Source organism: Entamoeba dispar, genomic scaffold (assembly GCF_000209125.1).
Source record: "Entamoeba dispar SAW760 scf_1105229464121 genomic scaffold, whole genome shotgun sequence".
NCBI classification, from domain to species: Eukaryota; Evosea; order Mastigamoebida; family Endamoebidae; genus Entamoeba; species Entamoeba dispar.
The window spans coordinates 34,659-49,158 of NW_001856034.1; the positions used below are offsets into that span (position 1 = coordinate 34,659).

General features: G+C 19.0%; 2 protein-coding genes across 2 annotated transcripts, besides 47 other annotated features; both read left to right on the forward strand.

Moving 5' to 3' along the window:
* Window position 1: 1 nt before the first annotated feature.
* Window positions 2-1,615: a repeat region.
* A 38-nt stretch (window positions 1,616-1,653) lies between these two features.
* Window positions 1,654-1,740: a microsatellite.
* Window positions 1,741-1,804: 64 nt separating this feature from the next.
* Window positions 1,805-1,879: a sequence feature (AT_rich).
* Window positions 1,880-1,891: 12 nt separating this feature from the next.
* Window positions 1,892-2,479: a repeat region.
* Window positions 2,480-2,483: 4 nt separating this feature from the next.
* Window positions 2,484-2,657: a microsatellite.
* Window positions 2,597-2,639: a microsatellite.
* Window positions 2,658-2,700: 43 nt separating the features above from the next.
* Window positions 2,701-2,750: a microsatellite.
* A 64-nt stretch (window positions 2,751-2,814) lies between these two features.
* Window positions 2,815-2,997: a microsatellite.
* Window positions 2,868-3,047: a microsatellite.
* Window positions 3,048-3,108: 61 nt separating this feature from the next.
* Window positions 3,109-3,160: a sequence feature (AT_rich).
* Window positions 3,161-3,235: 75 nt separating this feature from the next.
* Window positions 3,236-3,398: a microsatellite.
* Window positions 3,399-3,604: 206 nt separating this feature from the next.
* Window positions 3,605-3,790: a microsatellite.
* An 18-nt stretch (window positions 3,791-3,808) lies between these two features.
* Window positions 3,809-3,880: a sequence feature (AT_rich).
* A 75-nt stretch (window positions 3,881-3,955) lies between these two features.
* Window positions 3,956-4,010: a sequence feature (AT_rich).
* Window positions 4,011-4,079: 69 nt separating this feature from the next.
* Window positions 4,080-4,229: a microsatellite.
* Window positions 4,230-4,241: 12 nt separating this feature from the next.
* Window positions 4,242-4,409: a microsatellite.
* An 81-nt stretch (window positions 4,410-4,490) lies between these two features.
* Window positions 4,491-4,654: a microsatellite.
* Window positions 4,655-4,661: 7 nt separating this feature from the next.
* Window positions 4,662-4,819: a sequence feature (AT_rich).
* Window positions 4,820-4,849: 30 nt separating this feature from the next.
* Window positions 4,850-4,977: a microsatellite.
* Window positions 4,978-4,997: 20 nt separating this feature from the next.
* Window positions 4,998-5,285: a sequence feature (AT_rich).
* Window positions 5,286-5,457: 172 nt separating this feature from the next.
* Window positions 5,458-5,532: a sequence feature (AT_rich).
* Window positions 5,533-5,563: 31 nt separating this feature from the next.
* On the forward strand, window positions 5,564-6,670 carry EDI_036210 (heat shock protein 70kD, putative; the record flags this gene model as incomplete). Its single annotated transcript, XM_001741844.1, has 4 exons — window positions 5,564-5,658; window positions 5,782-5,848; window positions 5,884-6,120; window positions 6,302-6,670. The coding sequence occupies 4 exons, from the start codon at window positions 5,564-5,566 to the stop codon at window positions 6,668-6,670; spliced, it is 768 nt and encodes a 255-aa protein (XP_001741896.1).
* Window positions 6,223-6,298: a microsatellite.
* A 632-nt stretch (window positions 6,671-7,302) lies between the features above and the next one.
* Window positions 7,303-7,467: a microsatellite.
* Window positions 7,468-7,621: 154 nt separating this feature from the next.
* Window positions 7,622-7,730: a microsatellite.
* A 12-nt stretch (window positions 7,731-7,742) lies between these two features.
* Window positions 7,743-7,790: a sequence feature (AT_rich).
* Window positions 7,791-7,793: 3 nt separating this feature from the next.
* Window positions 7,794-7,887: a microsatellite.
* Window positions 7,888-7,932: a sequence feature (AT_rich).
* A 107-nt stretch (window positions 7,933-8,039) lies between these two features.
* Window positions 8,040-8,111: a sequence feature (AT_rich).
* A 16-nt stretch (window positions 8,112-8,127) lies between these two features.
* Window positions 8,128-8,175: a sequence feature (AT_rich).
* A 13-nt stretch (window positions 8,176-8,188) lies between these two features.
* Window positions 8,189-8,215: a sequence feature (AT_rich).
* A 43-nt stretch (window positions 8,216-8,258) lies between these two features.
* Window positions 8,259-8,422: a microsatellite.
* A 58-nt stretch (window positions 8,423-8,480) lies between these two features.
* Window positions 8,481-8,660: a sequence feature (AT_rich).
* Window positions 8,661-8,746: 86 nt separating this feature from the next.
* Window positions 8,747-8,881: a microsatellite.
* Window positions 8,882-8,890: 9 nt separating this feature from the next.
* Window positions 8,891-8,919: a sequence feature (AT_rich).
* A 4-nt stretch (window positions 8,920-8,923) lies between these two features.
* Window positions 8,924-9,069: a microsatellite.
* Window positions 9,070-9,086: 17 nt separating this feature from the next.
* Window positions 9,087-9,551: a repeat region.
* Window positions 9,407-9,802: a repeat region.
* Window positions 9,803-9,848: 46 nt separating this feature from the next.
* Window positions 9,849-9,896: a microsatellite.
* A 34-nt stretch (window positions 9,897-9,930) lies between these two features.
* Window positions 9,931-9,975: a sequence feature (AT_rich).
* Window positions 9,976-10,029: 54 nt separating this feature from the next.
* Window positions 10,030-10,116: a sequence feature (AT_rich).
* Window positions 10,117-10,148: 32 nt separating this feature from the next.
* Window positions 10,149-10,218: a microsatellite.
* A 111-nt stretch (window positions 10,219-10,329) lies between these two features.
* EDI_036220 (uncharacterized protein) lies at window positions 10,330-12,717 on the forward strand (the record flags this gene model as incomplete). Its single annotated transcript, XM_001741845.1, has 1 exon — window positions 10,330-12,717. The coding sequence occupies one exon, from the start codon at window positions 10,330-10,332 to the stop codon at window positions 12,715-12,717; it is 2,388 nt and encodes a 795-aa protein (XP_001741897.1).
* Window positions 10,571-10,606: a sequence feature (AT_rich).
* Window positions 12,513-12,654: a microsatellite.
* Window positions 12,718-13,340: 623 nt separating the features above from the next.
* Window positions 13,341-13,365: a sequence feature (AT_rich).
* A 136-nt stretch (window positions 13,366-13,501) lies between these two features.
* Window positions 13,502-13,588: a sequence feature (AT_rich).
* A 205-nt stretch (window positions 13,589-13,793) lies between these two features.
* Window positions 13,794-13,908: a sequence feature (AT_rich).
* Window positions 13,909-14,165: 257 nt separating this feature from the next.
* Window positions 14,166-14,490: a repeat region.
* The last annotated feature ends 10 nt before the right edge of the window (window positions 14,491-14,500 follow it).

The following is a 14,500-nucleotide window of genomic DNA, read 5'->3' on the forward strand; positions in this document are numbered from 1 at the left end:
ATATTTATATATTTGATTTATATTTATTTATATTGATTTTATCTTTGATTATCATCTTTTATTTCTCCTTTTGTCAATTTTTCTATTCTAAACATCATCCATTTCTTCTTTTTATTCTTTGTTATTATTATTTTATATTAGATGATATTTTTATCATTTTATATTTGTTTATATTGTTTGTTTATATTTTATTATTATTATTTATTGTTGTTTATCTTATATTATTTATTTATTATATGTTGTATTGTTATTTATCAATGTTAATAAGAAATGAATAATAATGAATAAATATAAAATAAGAATAAAATGATATAAGAATATAACATAAATAATAAAATAAGAAATATATAATAGATATAAAGATAAAAGAAGAAGAATAAAATAAATAAATATAAAATAATATAAATAAAATAAAAAATAAATAAAAAAGAATAAAATAAATATTTTATTATATTTTTATTTATCTTTTATTCTTATTTCTTTTTATTATTTATTAAATTAACACCCCCATTGGGTGTGATTCTTTCAAATGAAATAAAATAAAACAAGAATGAAATATGTCCATTTTTATATTCATCATTTCATTCATTGATAGATGAAATGTTCATATTCATTTATTGATTTTATTTTATATTCTTTTTTATTTTTTATAATTCAAATAAACAATAATGAATAAAAATCATTTCATTTCAATTACAATGATTCGTTGTGGTATGAATTGATTTTGAAATTGTTTTCCACAAAGTGCATTTGATATTCCTTTATATTCATATGAATGTTGTTTACAATATGAATTTATTTTATCATTTTCTTTATAAACAAGAATATCAAATCCAAATCCAAACAACCTATCATCTGATTGATTAAATAAACAAAATATATCTTGTGGTTGTTTAATATCAAATTTCATCATTCCTTGTATTCTTCCTTTTGATTCTAATGAAAATAAAAATGATTTTGAATCATATATATAATCACTAATTTTATCAATTTTCTCATCAACATATCCTCCAAATTTATTTCCATTTGTATCTTCAATAATAATTATTATATGTTCTTTATTTATTATTCTTTGATCAAATACTGATGTATACTTATTCCAATCGTCTTTATCTGAATCAAATATTATATTTCCTATTCTTCTTTCTGTCCATTCTTCTAGTTGTTAAATTTGATATTTTGGTGGATATTTCTTTTCAACTCTTTTACTTTCCCATTCTATTCGAATACCTTCTAGTTTTTTTTTTCATACGCCATTCTCCCTTCCTTATTTCCTTCAATTAATTTATTAATTCGTATTTCTTCAGTTTCAATCACTTTTGTAATGATGTTATCAACTTGTTCTGATAATATTTCTTTATCATCATATCTAATTTCATTAATTCTTTGATAGACATCCTTTAATTTATTTGTCATCATCATTCCTTCTTTTATTTTATTTCTAATCATTTCATTTCTTCTAATTATTTCTTCTTTTCTATCATAAATTCCTTCAATTCTTTTAATTCTATCTTCTGGACTTTCATTTTCATTGTCAGTTATCTCTTCTCCAATTCTATTTTCCCAATTCTCATTATATTCTCGTGCACTTTTCATGATTTCATCAATACGATTCTTAACATCGTTACTTATTTGTTGTAATTCATTAAACACTTCATTTCTTTCTTCTTTGTTTATATTCATTCTTCTTTTATTCTTCTTTGTTATTTAGTTTGTTTCTCATACTTTTTGTTTTCTTCTAAACATCATTCATTCATTTTCAAGCTCTAATTATTAGTTCAACGATAATTATTAATAGATCATCTATTTTTATCAATTATTATAAATAGATTAAATTAAAATAGATTATTTTAATATTTTATTATTATTAATATTAATAGTTCAAAAACAAATAAAAAGTAGATAATTAAGTGTTAATAGAAATATTTTATATTGTCATTGCTCAGCGGAGATAATTAATCCCTTTCCTTTAAAGTGTTTATTCATCATTTATTAGTTTATTCTTTGATTTTGGTTGTTGAATTGTGACAATTTCATTTTCTCTTTTATTTATTGTGGAATAGAATATTTTAAATATCTATTACTTAAATATTCATCATTTAATTTCTTTTTAATTTTGATGAATATTAAAATTATTCTTTATTTTCTTATTTTAAGGAGAATATATAATTACTACTGTATTACTATGAGTTAATATTCTTTTTAGTATCAACCACTAAACCCTTTTTCTTTATTAATCTTATATTATCAAATATATTTGTATCATAACAAGTAATAATAACATCTTTATAAATACCCATTCTTTTATTATCAATGATATCACACCATTGTAATTAATAAACACTGCTATTCTTGTAGTATTGAATATGATGTTTTTCTAACTAAATACAACACTATAACCAGTCCATAACTGGTGGAATCGAAGGATGGAAATATTTTAGGGTTTTGTGTGGTGTCTCTGACGTGCTCTCTTCGAATCCCCCAAAAACAAAAAGAAGTAATAAAAAGAAGAAAGAAGATAGATGTAATAGATACAAAGATAATATGATATTACCATTTGATAAACAACAGAAATAATGAGAAATGAAAATATATGAAAAACAGAAAAAGAAGAAAAGAAAGAATTAAAGAAACAAAGATTATATTAATAAACAAAATGGTAAATGATAGAGAAGTAATAGAAATGAATGAAAACATTAAAATAATAAGAATAATATCAATAATATATAATAATGATAATATATAATAATGTAATGAACATAAAATAAGAGTATTGAATAATTCAAGATATTCAATAGAAAATATAACACAAATAATGAATGATTAATAATTGAATTAACTAATAAAATATCACATATTCAATAATAAAAAATGAGAAATATAGATAAACAAGAATATTTAGAATTGAATGAATATGATAAATAAGAAATAAGAAATAAATCATGATAGAATTATAAATAATGAGAACAATATAATAAAAGTTAATAAAAGAATAAAAGTATATTAATATTACAACAAGAATGAATAACAAGAAATAGAAAAGAAAAGAATAAAAGAAGTGATATCATTATTATTCATTGACCATTTACTGATAAAACAAAAGAAATGATTAATTATAAAATATTTCAAAAATAGAAAAAACATTAATATTAAAAATATACAAATGATATAAATGATGATATTACAAAAAACATCAAGAAAGATTAAAAGACGATATTGAAGTAATGATTTTGAGAAGAAATTAATACAACAAATAAATAATAGAAGTTAGAAAATAAAATAATCTACATATTATATGAGAAATAAAATAAGAGAATGAATAAATAATGAAACATAGAATAAAGAAACAAAAGTAAAAATAGAATATAGAAATAGAATAAACTAAATGAAAGAATGAAATTATAACATTTATTATGATAATTTCAAACAACTCAACATTAAATAACAACAAATGATAGTAATTATAATAACAAGAATAACATAGAATGAATAGAAAACAATAAATTTAATACAATTTATCTCGATAATTCATAGATTTCATTTATTAATTGATAAACAAAATAACATAATTATACAAACAATAATAGAAACAAGAAATTAATTGAAAATCAATTAAAACACTCTTAAATGAACAAAATTTCAAATGAAATAAATTAAATATATTGAAAATATAAACTTAATTAATAAAGAAAATATATCAATAAAGTAATACCACATAAAATACAAATAAATATAAAATAAGAGATGATAAAATATAAAATAACAAATAAAAAGAAGAATATAAAATTAACATAATTACAAACATTACATAATTATTCAAATCAAATAACATTAAAATATTATCAAAATAGAAAATATTATATTATTTTATATTATTTTAGCTTTCAAATCAATTGAATAACATTAATTATTGAATTTTCATTAATCAACAGTCATTTTACAACATTTAACAATGATAATATTAATATTTAATAATATCATATTATTCATATAAATAATAAATAAAATATGCTCTATTTCACTGATGATGTACCAATTCAAAGTCTTAAAATTAATAACTATGAAACAATAAATCAAGAATGAAATAATGATAACATCAATATATTTTAATGATATTAAAGAAATTATTAAAATATAAAATAATGATAAAAGAAAACAATGAAATATAAAATAAATTCATTTTAATATAAATCATTTAAATAATTAAACAATAAAATTATTTTATAATAATGAAATATTTCATAAATATAATAAAAATGAACAAATAAAAGAATAGAGAAAAATAAATAAAATAATAATAAATAATAAAATAAAATAATCAATATATTAAAAAGAAAAAAGATAATAAATAATATATATAAATAAAAATTATAAAAATAAAAATGAATAAAATAAATTGCATAAATAAAATAATGTTAAATAATTTGCATCAATAAATTAAACGCTTTTTTATTTCATATTTCAAATTTCTGTAATAAAAAATACATCCATTATTTCATCATTATTTTCATCATTTATTATCTCATTTTGAATTATTCTTTTTTATCTTCTTTCATTTTATATTCTCAACATTCTACTTTTATTCTTTTCATCTTCTTCTACTTCTTTCTTTTTTATACCCTTCTTTCTCTTCATTTTTCTCTTATTTCATTTTTTATGGCATATTATTAAATATTTGAATAACATATTATAATTATTGATTGTCTGATTATTGTTATATATATTTTATCAACATTTAGAATATCAATATTTAATAAAATTAGAATAAAATTAAAATATTTTTAAATTCATTTTGTAATGATAATGAATATAATTATTTCTATGTTTAATACACTTTATATTTATATCTATTTATTATTTATTTTCATTATCTATTTTATTAATCATTTATAGTCAATTTATTGATGAATATCAATTAATTATAATAATATTATATGATTAAATCATTATTCATTTTAATAATTAATTAATATATTATTATATCATGATATTCAATGATAATAAATAATAAAGTTAATAGAAATATATTAAATGATAGAATAAACATTCTTATTATTATTATTTTAAATATAATATGATATATTAGTTATAATGAAGTGTTTGAATATTATTAATCATTTTTAATAATTCTTTTGATAATGAATATATTTTATTCTTTATTATATTATATATTTGATAATTATAATTATTCTCTTATTAATTTTTCATATTTATGAATTAATATAATAATTAATTTTTCAATCAATAAAATGATTAAATTTATTTCTATTAAATAATAAATATTTGAGTATTTATTATTGTATAATTTCAGAAACATTTCTTTATTTTAATTTTATCTCTTTTAATTCTCCTTTCATTTCAATCAAATATTGATACACAAAGTTAATAGAACTATTAGAAAATATTGAAATAACAAAATACATGATTCAATAAGTTCTAATAGTTAATATTTGTTTCAATTAATAATTTATATTTTTATAACATTTTCATTTTTTGTGTTTTGTTATTCTAAAAATAAATTATTCTATTTTTGGAAAATCTGATTGAAATAAAATATAAATCAATGTGTTTATTTCTAAATTCGTTTTTTTTGTCATGCCATCAAACACAATCTTATAATATTCATTTAATGAATGTACAAGAAGAGCTCTCAATTTCGTTGGAATTGATTTAGGACTTACACCTTCTTCAGTTGCTTATTTTGACATTGTTAAAAATGAACCTATCTTAATTCAAGATGAAATAAGAAATAAACAAATAGCATCATGTGTTAGTCATTAGTGGAATGATATTAAAATATTTATATGAAATTGCACAAGAAAAACTTGGTAATCATCCAATATCAAATGTTGTTGTTACTGTTCCAGTTTATTTTAATGACAGACAAAGTTAGCGTGTAAATTAGCAGGAATTAAGAATGTTGAACTTGAAAATGAACCAGTAGCAGTTATTATTGAATACAAGAGAGAATATCAAAGTTTATTAAAAAATGGAGATAAAATTGTAGTAATTGATTTTGGAAGAACATTAGATGTGTCATGTTGTAAAATAGCAAATGATAATATTATTGTAGAATCATCTGGAGGAAATCAAAATTTAGGAGGAAATAATTTTGATAAAGTAATGAATGATATTATTAAAGAAAGAATAGAAGAAGGTATTCCAGGATATTATGAAAAGAAAATAAGAATGACTCAAAAAGAAACAATGACATTCAACAAGAAATTAATTAAATTAAAGAAAGAATCAGAAAGAATTAAAATTAAATTAAGTAATAAAACTGATACTGAATTAAATTTAGAATTATTATTATATGATGATTATGGATATGATACTATTGTTAATACGATTATTACAAGAAAAAGAATTTGAAGATGAATGTTACAGAATACATGAAGAATTTATTAATAAAATAAAACAAGTTACTCAAAAAAGGCATAAAAGAGGAGATATTAAATTAGTGATATTAAATAGTGGAACATGTAAAATACCAAGAATTAGAGAAGAAGTTGCTAAGTTATTTGATATACAAACATTTTCTGATAATAACTTTAATCCACTTAATGCTGTTGTAAAAGGAGCTGCATATTTAGCTCAAGAAATTGCTATGTGTTATGAAGTTATATATGATAATGTTCCAACACCAATTGGAATAGAATTAGAAGGGTGAAAATTTGAAATAATTATTAAAGAAGGAGAAACACTTCCTACAAATATAATTACAAAAAGGTATTATACAACAAAACTCAATCAAGACCCGCCAAATTTAATATTTATAAAGGATTTGGTAGATGTGTTAATTCATATAAAATGGAATACATTACTACAATTCGTATTGATGGAATTCCTAATGGAAAATTTGGAGAACAAACAATTGACTTTACAATTAAAGTTAATCAAAATGGAATGATGGAATTAAGTGCTTCTGTTGTTGGAACTGATGCTAAAGGAGATTTAATTGTTAGTGTTGATTTATCTAAAGAAGATGATGAAATTACAAAATTAATAAAACATTTTCAAACATTTTATTAAATGAATAATTCTTAATTGATGTTTTAATTTGATAATAAACTGATACAATGAATGAATAAGAGAGAGTGATAAGTTATAAAAGAAATAAAAAAGAATAAATAACAAATGAAGAATATCAAATTGATTATCATTTATTTATTATTTGTCCTTCTATTTTATTTATTATCTTTTAATTCATTTCATCACCGTTTATTATTTAAACAAGAAGAAGATGTAAATTATTTAATATCGTTAATGGATTGAAGTAGGTGATGAATGGAATAGGCAACGAAAAAAGGAAATAAGAGAAAGGAAGAGAAAGAATGACATGAAAGAAAAAAAGTGAAATTAAGAAGTAGAAGAAGATGAAAAGAATAAAAGTAGAATGTTGAGAATATAAAATGAAAGAAGATAAAAAAGAATAATTCAAAAAGAGATAATAAATGATGAAAAGAATGATGAAATAATGGATGCATTTTTTATTATTAGTGTTTATTATGTAATCAGTTATAAATGTTATGTGATTAGTATATAATATGTAATATATGATAAATAATAAGTGTTAATATATATAGAAGATAGAAAAATAATAAGAGAAAAGAAATGATATAATAATAAATAAAATATATAAATAAAATCAATATAATATAAATAAAATAATAATAAATATAAAGAGAAAATTGATATAAATTATAAAAATATAATCAAAATGAAAATAAGATAAAGAAATGTATTAATATATAAGAAAATATATATAAATAGAAATATATGAATTTAAAGAAAATATAAATAATAAGAATATAAAACTAATAAAATATGATAAATATAAAATATATAGATAATATGATGATATATATAATATAATAATAAAATATATAAATATATAAAAATAAAATACATAATTAACATAATAATAAAAATGTATACTTACATTGAATCAAATATCATTTCTGAATCATTTATAATTCAGAACAATTTATCATAAAATGATATAAAATATAGACAAATATAAATGAATATGGAATGTGTATTTAATTTACTTTTTTATTTTAAGAACAAAATAATAAAAATTAATTTATTTTATTGATACAAAATATTTTCCCCTTATCGAAATTCAAATTAAATAAATAATAGAAATTTAATGAAAATATCAAATAATAAAAAGGGAGTAATCATCATTTTTATTTTATATTAATTTTAATTTGTCTTTCATTTTTAATGATTAAGAAATAACAACAATTTCAAATAAATAAAATTAATGTTATGAAAAATGTTAAAAATAAGAATATTGTTATAAAGATAATGAATATAAAGATATGAGTATGAAAAATAGATGAAAATAATAAAAATAGAATATTTCTAACACATTATCAAAATAGATAAAAGAGAGTATAAAAATAAGAAATGAAAAAGAACAGAGAATAAAGAAGTGTGAAATACTGAATTATTGATTTTTCATTAATCAAATGAAATATTAATTGTTATTATATTTTTTATTCATTAATGTAAATCTAATAATATTGATTTATCAATTAATATACATTGTTAATCTTATCATTTATCTATCATATACATCATTAATTATTTTATTCTTGAAATTTTATTTATTTCAATATTCAATAATTTAATAAAAACATTAATGAATATTAGAATTGATAATAATGAAGAATGAAAATATAAAATGAATATGATCAGATTAAATATAATAACTATATTTGAACATTGTTATTATTTGAATAATAAAAAGAATAGAAGTTGAAATAAATGTAATTTGAAAATATAAATTTAATTTGATAAAGAATAAAGAAAATCAAAGAATAATTATAATAATAGAAAAAGGATAAGATTAAATACAGAAATATTAATGAAATGATATTACATTATTTATATTATTAATATTTTAAATTTGTTTATATTGTTTAAATTAAAATAATAAAATATAATCATGATTTGAAGAATATAGAAATTCTATTAATTTAAATAATATTAAAATAATGAAATAGAATTATAAAATAACAATGAATAAAATATTTATAAATAATGAAAATGATGTGATATTTCAATTCATGAAAATTGAATTATTATTAACTAATATATCTTTATTGTAATTTATGATATTTTCATCATTATTAATATATTTATAATGAGTATTGAAATCAATTTCATTAAAATATGTAACTATTACATATTTATATATTTGATTATTCTTTATTACGTCATAACAAAATATAATTAATAGATTGAATAATGTTATGATTATGTTTACAATAATTTAAAATATCAATATTGATTATTTTAGAATTAATACTTCAATTAATAATTATTTATTCATATATCTTTATTAATTTGATGAATGAAATTATTTTTATATTTAATAACATATTGTTACTGATAATTTCATATTATTAAATATATTATTTATATTTCTTATATATTCACTTCATTTATTTCATTTAATTATTATTTAATTCACTTATTTATTATTAATCATTTTCGTTTTAATCATTTAATTATTTTCTTTCATTTATATGTGTTTATTCTTGTCTTTTATTATGATATTGTTTTATATCTGTATTATGTTTTATTATGTGATTTATTTGTATTATAATATTGATTGATTCTATTTGAATTAATGATAAAATACTTATGATGATGAAAATGAATGAAGTGATGAATGAAATGATTCATACCATTATTGTTACAATTGTTATGGTGATAGTTATTATTATGGTAATGTTTAATGTGATAATTATTGTATTTCTATCAATACAGATAATATTTGTTTTCATTCTTTTATTATTGAATGTTTGTTTTATTTTTTGTATTTCATTTTTATCAAAAGAAAATAAATGAAAAATATAAATAAAAATAAAACAAAAAATCAATAATTTATATATAACAATCATTACCCCTTCAATGTTATTATAATTTTATAACAACCATTTTAAAATAATAAAATTAAATGAAGAAACAATAAATTGTAATATAACATGAAAGAAATACGAAATAAGTCAAATGATTTTATCTATTTTTAATTTAAATAAATTCAATTCAAGAAAAACGATAAAAATAAATAAAGAATAAATAAATTATTTTGAAATTTTACATTGATGAAAACTTCTTTGTAATGTTATTTCATGAAAACATAATTAACGATAAAAATATACTGAAATATAAAAATAAAAGTGAATAAAATATTAAAACAAATGATGTTTAAAAGAAATAACCAATTAGAAAAAGAAGTAATATTTTTAAACAAATAACATATTTTCTAAATTGTCAATATTTAAACTACAAAATAAACTTATTGTTCATTAAATGTCAAAAGTAGTAGTAAAATTCTATTTGAATAAACAATGTATTTCAACTAAACCAATGAATTCACAAGACAATTTAAAAACAGCAAGAGAGAAATTAAAAGAAAAGATGTCTGGTTCTCAACAATTCCTAACAAAAGAAGGAGATTTAATTGATATAAATGATGAAGATTCATTTACTATAGAAGATGTAATTGATTCATCAAGAATAATAAATATCAAAGAAACAGCAGATAAAAAGGAATTAAAAATAAAATTAAATGACAAATTATTTAAAACTATTGAATTGGATAAGAAAACAAAATTAAGTGATATCAGGAAATCAATTCAAAATATTCCAGAATCTGCACATTTCTATACACTTGATAACGAAATAATTGAAAAGGATGAAGAAGATGTGTTTTTAGTAGAAGACATATTAAATAATGACGAAATTATTATTAAAAAAGAGAAAGAAAATGCACCAGAAAATGATATTGTAACTGTTAGAATATATTTAAATGGAAAACCATTAATAAAAAATGAATTCAACAAGAACTCTTCTCTTTCAGATATAAGAAAGGAAATTGAAAATATAAAAAATATTCCAAAAGACTTTGTATTTGAAGACCAAGAAGGATTTAAAATACAAAAAGGTGAAGAACAGTCATTAAAATTAACATCTGTTCTGTATGATAACAAGATCAATATAACAACAGAAATGTTTGATACTTCATCAAATAATACAACATCTGTTGGTTCACCATGTAATACTACAGATTTATCTGAACCAAATGTTCCAATTGAAGGAAGTATAAGATTGGAAAATCATGAAACAGGAAAATTGAAAATATATTTATATCCAAATGAAGAATTTAATCAAGTAGATGAGAGTGATGCAATTGCTATTTTGGTTGTTGGACAAACAGGAAGTGGTAAAACAACATTATTAAATAGTTTTATAAATGCATTATATGGAATCAAGATAACAGATGATTTTAGATATATAATTATAAATGAAGGTAATTTAGAACAGAATAGAGATCAATCTAAAAGTCAAACAAGTGAAGTAACAATTTATAATATTAAAAGAACAAAAAAAGCACCACCAATAAAAATAATAGATACACCTGGATTTGGAGATACAAGAGGAATGGAGTATGACAAAGTAATTACTAAACAAATCAAAGAAGCATTTGAAACAAAAGTATCAGATTTAAATGCTATTTGTTTTGTTGCACAATCAAGTAATGCAAGACTAACAGCAAACCAAAAATATATATTTGGGAATATTATTGATTTATTTGGTAATGATGTGAAAAAGAATTTTATTGCTATGCTTACATTCTGTGATGGTAAAACACCACAAGTTATTAATGCATTACAATCAAAAGAATGTATTTTCAGTACAATTATTCCATATATAGATGAACCATGGTATTTAAAATTTAATAATTCAGCTATTTATGATGATAATACTGAAGATGGATTTACACAAATGTTTTGGCAGTTAGGTATGAAGAACTTTGATGACTTTATTGAAAAATTAATAAAATTACCAAGAAAATCATTAGAAAAGTCGAGAGAAGTTTTGAAGAGTAGAGAACGTATCAAAGTGCAAATTGAAGGATTGAGTAAATCATTAAATAATGGCTTATCAAAACTGAGTGAAATAAAACAGACATATGAAGTATTTTATTTGAATCGAGATAAGATTAATAATAATCAAAATTTTACTTTTACTGTAACAAAAAGAGATCAAGTTCAGATTAAATTAAAACCAGGAGAATATGTAACTAATTGTTTGAGATGTAAGAACACATCATGTCATTATCCATGTTTTATTCCAGGAGATGTAAAAGATGGATGTTATTGTATTGGTGCTAATGGATATTGTAATGTATGTGGTTGTTATTATACACACCACGCAAACTCAAAATACAGATGGGACTATAAAGAAGAAACAGAAACAAAAACAGCACAAGAAGTACTTGCAAGATATAAAGAAGGTGTAGAAGGTAAGGCTAGTGCAGAAAATATGTTAAAAAAGTTAGAAGAAGAATACTATGAAATTCAAATGGATTGTTATGATAAAGAAGTAGAAATTATAGAATGTATTAATAGATTATCATCAATTGCATTAAATGATAAAATTACCAGTTCCAATGAATATTTAGATTTATTAATTGAGTCAGAAAATGATGAAAAGAAACCTGGATATAAAGAAAGAGTTGAAGGATATAAAAAACTAAAAAAAGCAAATGAAACAATAGAAGATATTATGAAAAAATCAGGTTCAAAAAAGAGTAAGGAAGAAATTAAGAAAGAACTTGAAAGAAAAAAGGAAGATTTAGTACAAGGACAAAAATCAACATTAGATAAAAATTGTGAGAGCTGTGTTATTTGTTGAAGACAGATAATTAAATGAAAGTTTTAATTAATTAGTTTAGTTTAATTCATCAAATGTTATCATTATAAATGAAATACATAATATCATTTATTATCTTATTTGTAATGTTATCATTATAGTTGTAGAGTTAAATATTAGTTTCATTTTATCTTTTTAAGTGTTAATAATGATTAAATCATCAATAAGTATCATACTGTTATTATTTAAACTTATTTACTCTTAAATTTTTCATTTTTCTTGAAGTATTTTGTATTTATTTAATTTGTGTAACTGATTGAGATGTGTTGATATTGTACAATTACAATATCAATAAATATGATTTGTTGTTAATGAAATGTGATTGAATTTATGTAATAATTAAACTCTGTAATTATTTCATAAAACAACAAACTCTCTATTTGATTGTTTTGTGATATGAACAAACATATGTGATATATACACATTTTCTCATTGATTTTCTGATTCAATAACATTATGTTGATATTCATTCTCATCAATTCACAATTTGCTTGATAAATTCATAAATAACCATTGGACAATTCATCTTGAATTTTATCAAATAACTCTACTAAATGACATTACCACTTGAATAACACTCTTTTTTTTTATTCAATGATTTTCTCTTTTATATATTTTTTATTTATTTTTCTTTTCTTAATGAATCAGTGTTTATTCTAATTGGATTTTGTTGTTTGTTTTCAGTTGTTTAGCAAACTGACCAAGACAATAAATTACAAAGAATATAAATGTGATATTTCTCATTAACTAATTTTTAGTTCTTTTCTATTTTTTTATTTTTTAATATAACAAATAAATGAAATATAATTTAAATTATTTAATTAAATTGAAATAAGTAGAAATATTATTTATTGTTTCTTTGAATAATACAACTTCACATAAATAATTTAATTATCATGCTTGTTTCATAACACTTTAATCAAAATGTGATTTGATTTCATTTATTTATAATTTGATTTATCTTGTTAAGGTTTGTATCAACATTGATATTATTGACATGAAGTAAATTTAAAAGACAAAATATGTTCACAAAAGAGTATTAGAGTATGTAGAAATTCTTTATAATTTATTTTAAATTACTTGATATTTATATTATGTAGTTTTTCATGTTTTAAATTTCTTTAAATTAGTATAAATAAAAACAAATGAATTATTTCCTTTATTATTATTTATCATTTGTTCATTTAAATTGATTGTTCAACTCTTTCTTTATTTTCAAATTCATAATTCAAGTATTACAATAATATTGAATTTGTAAATAAAATAATTCTTGTTTTTTAATTTCTTTTATTTCATTCATCTTTGTTTCTTTTCAGATTTGAAGATAGTGTGTCAGATATAACACCACATGGAACCTTAATATCTAATCTTTGAGTCGTCAATACAGTTTTATAATAAGATGCTTTTGGTGAGATAACACATAACCTAAGATTAATTAGTTATTATTTATTAATATTTATTATGAATGATTATTATGGAGTATTAATTATTTATTATGATGGTATTATTATTTATCAACATATAAGACATTTATCAATGATAGATTTGAGTTGAATACATAGAGTGTTATTAAGAAAAAGAAGATTCTTTAAACAATATTGATGATAAAAGAGATAGACCATAATCATAATGTTGTTGATATACTCTTATAATAACAATATAAATAATGAAGAGTTTTAATACTCATTTATTTCAAAATAAAAATCAGATAACAACTAAAACAATGAATTATTTAATTTAGAAATGATTAAAAAACAATAAATGA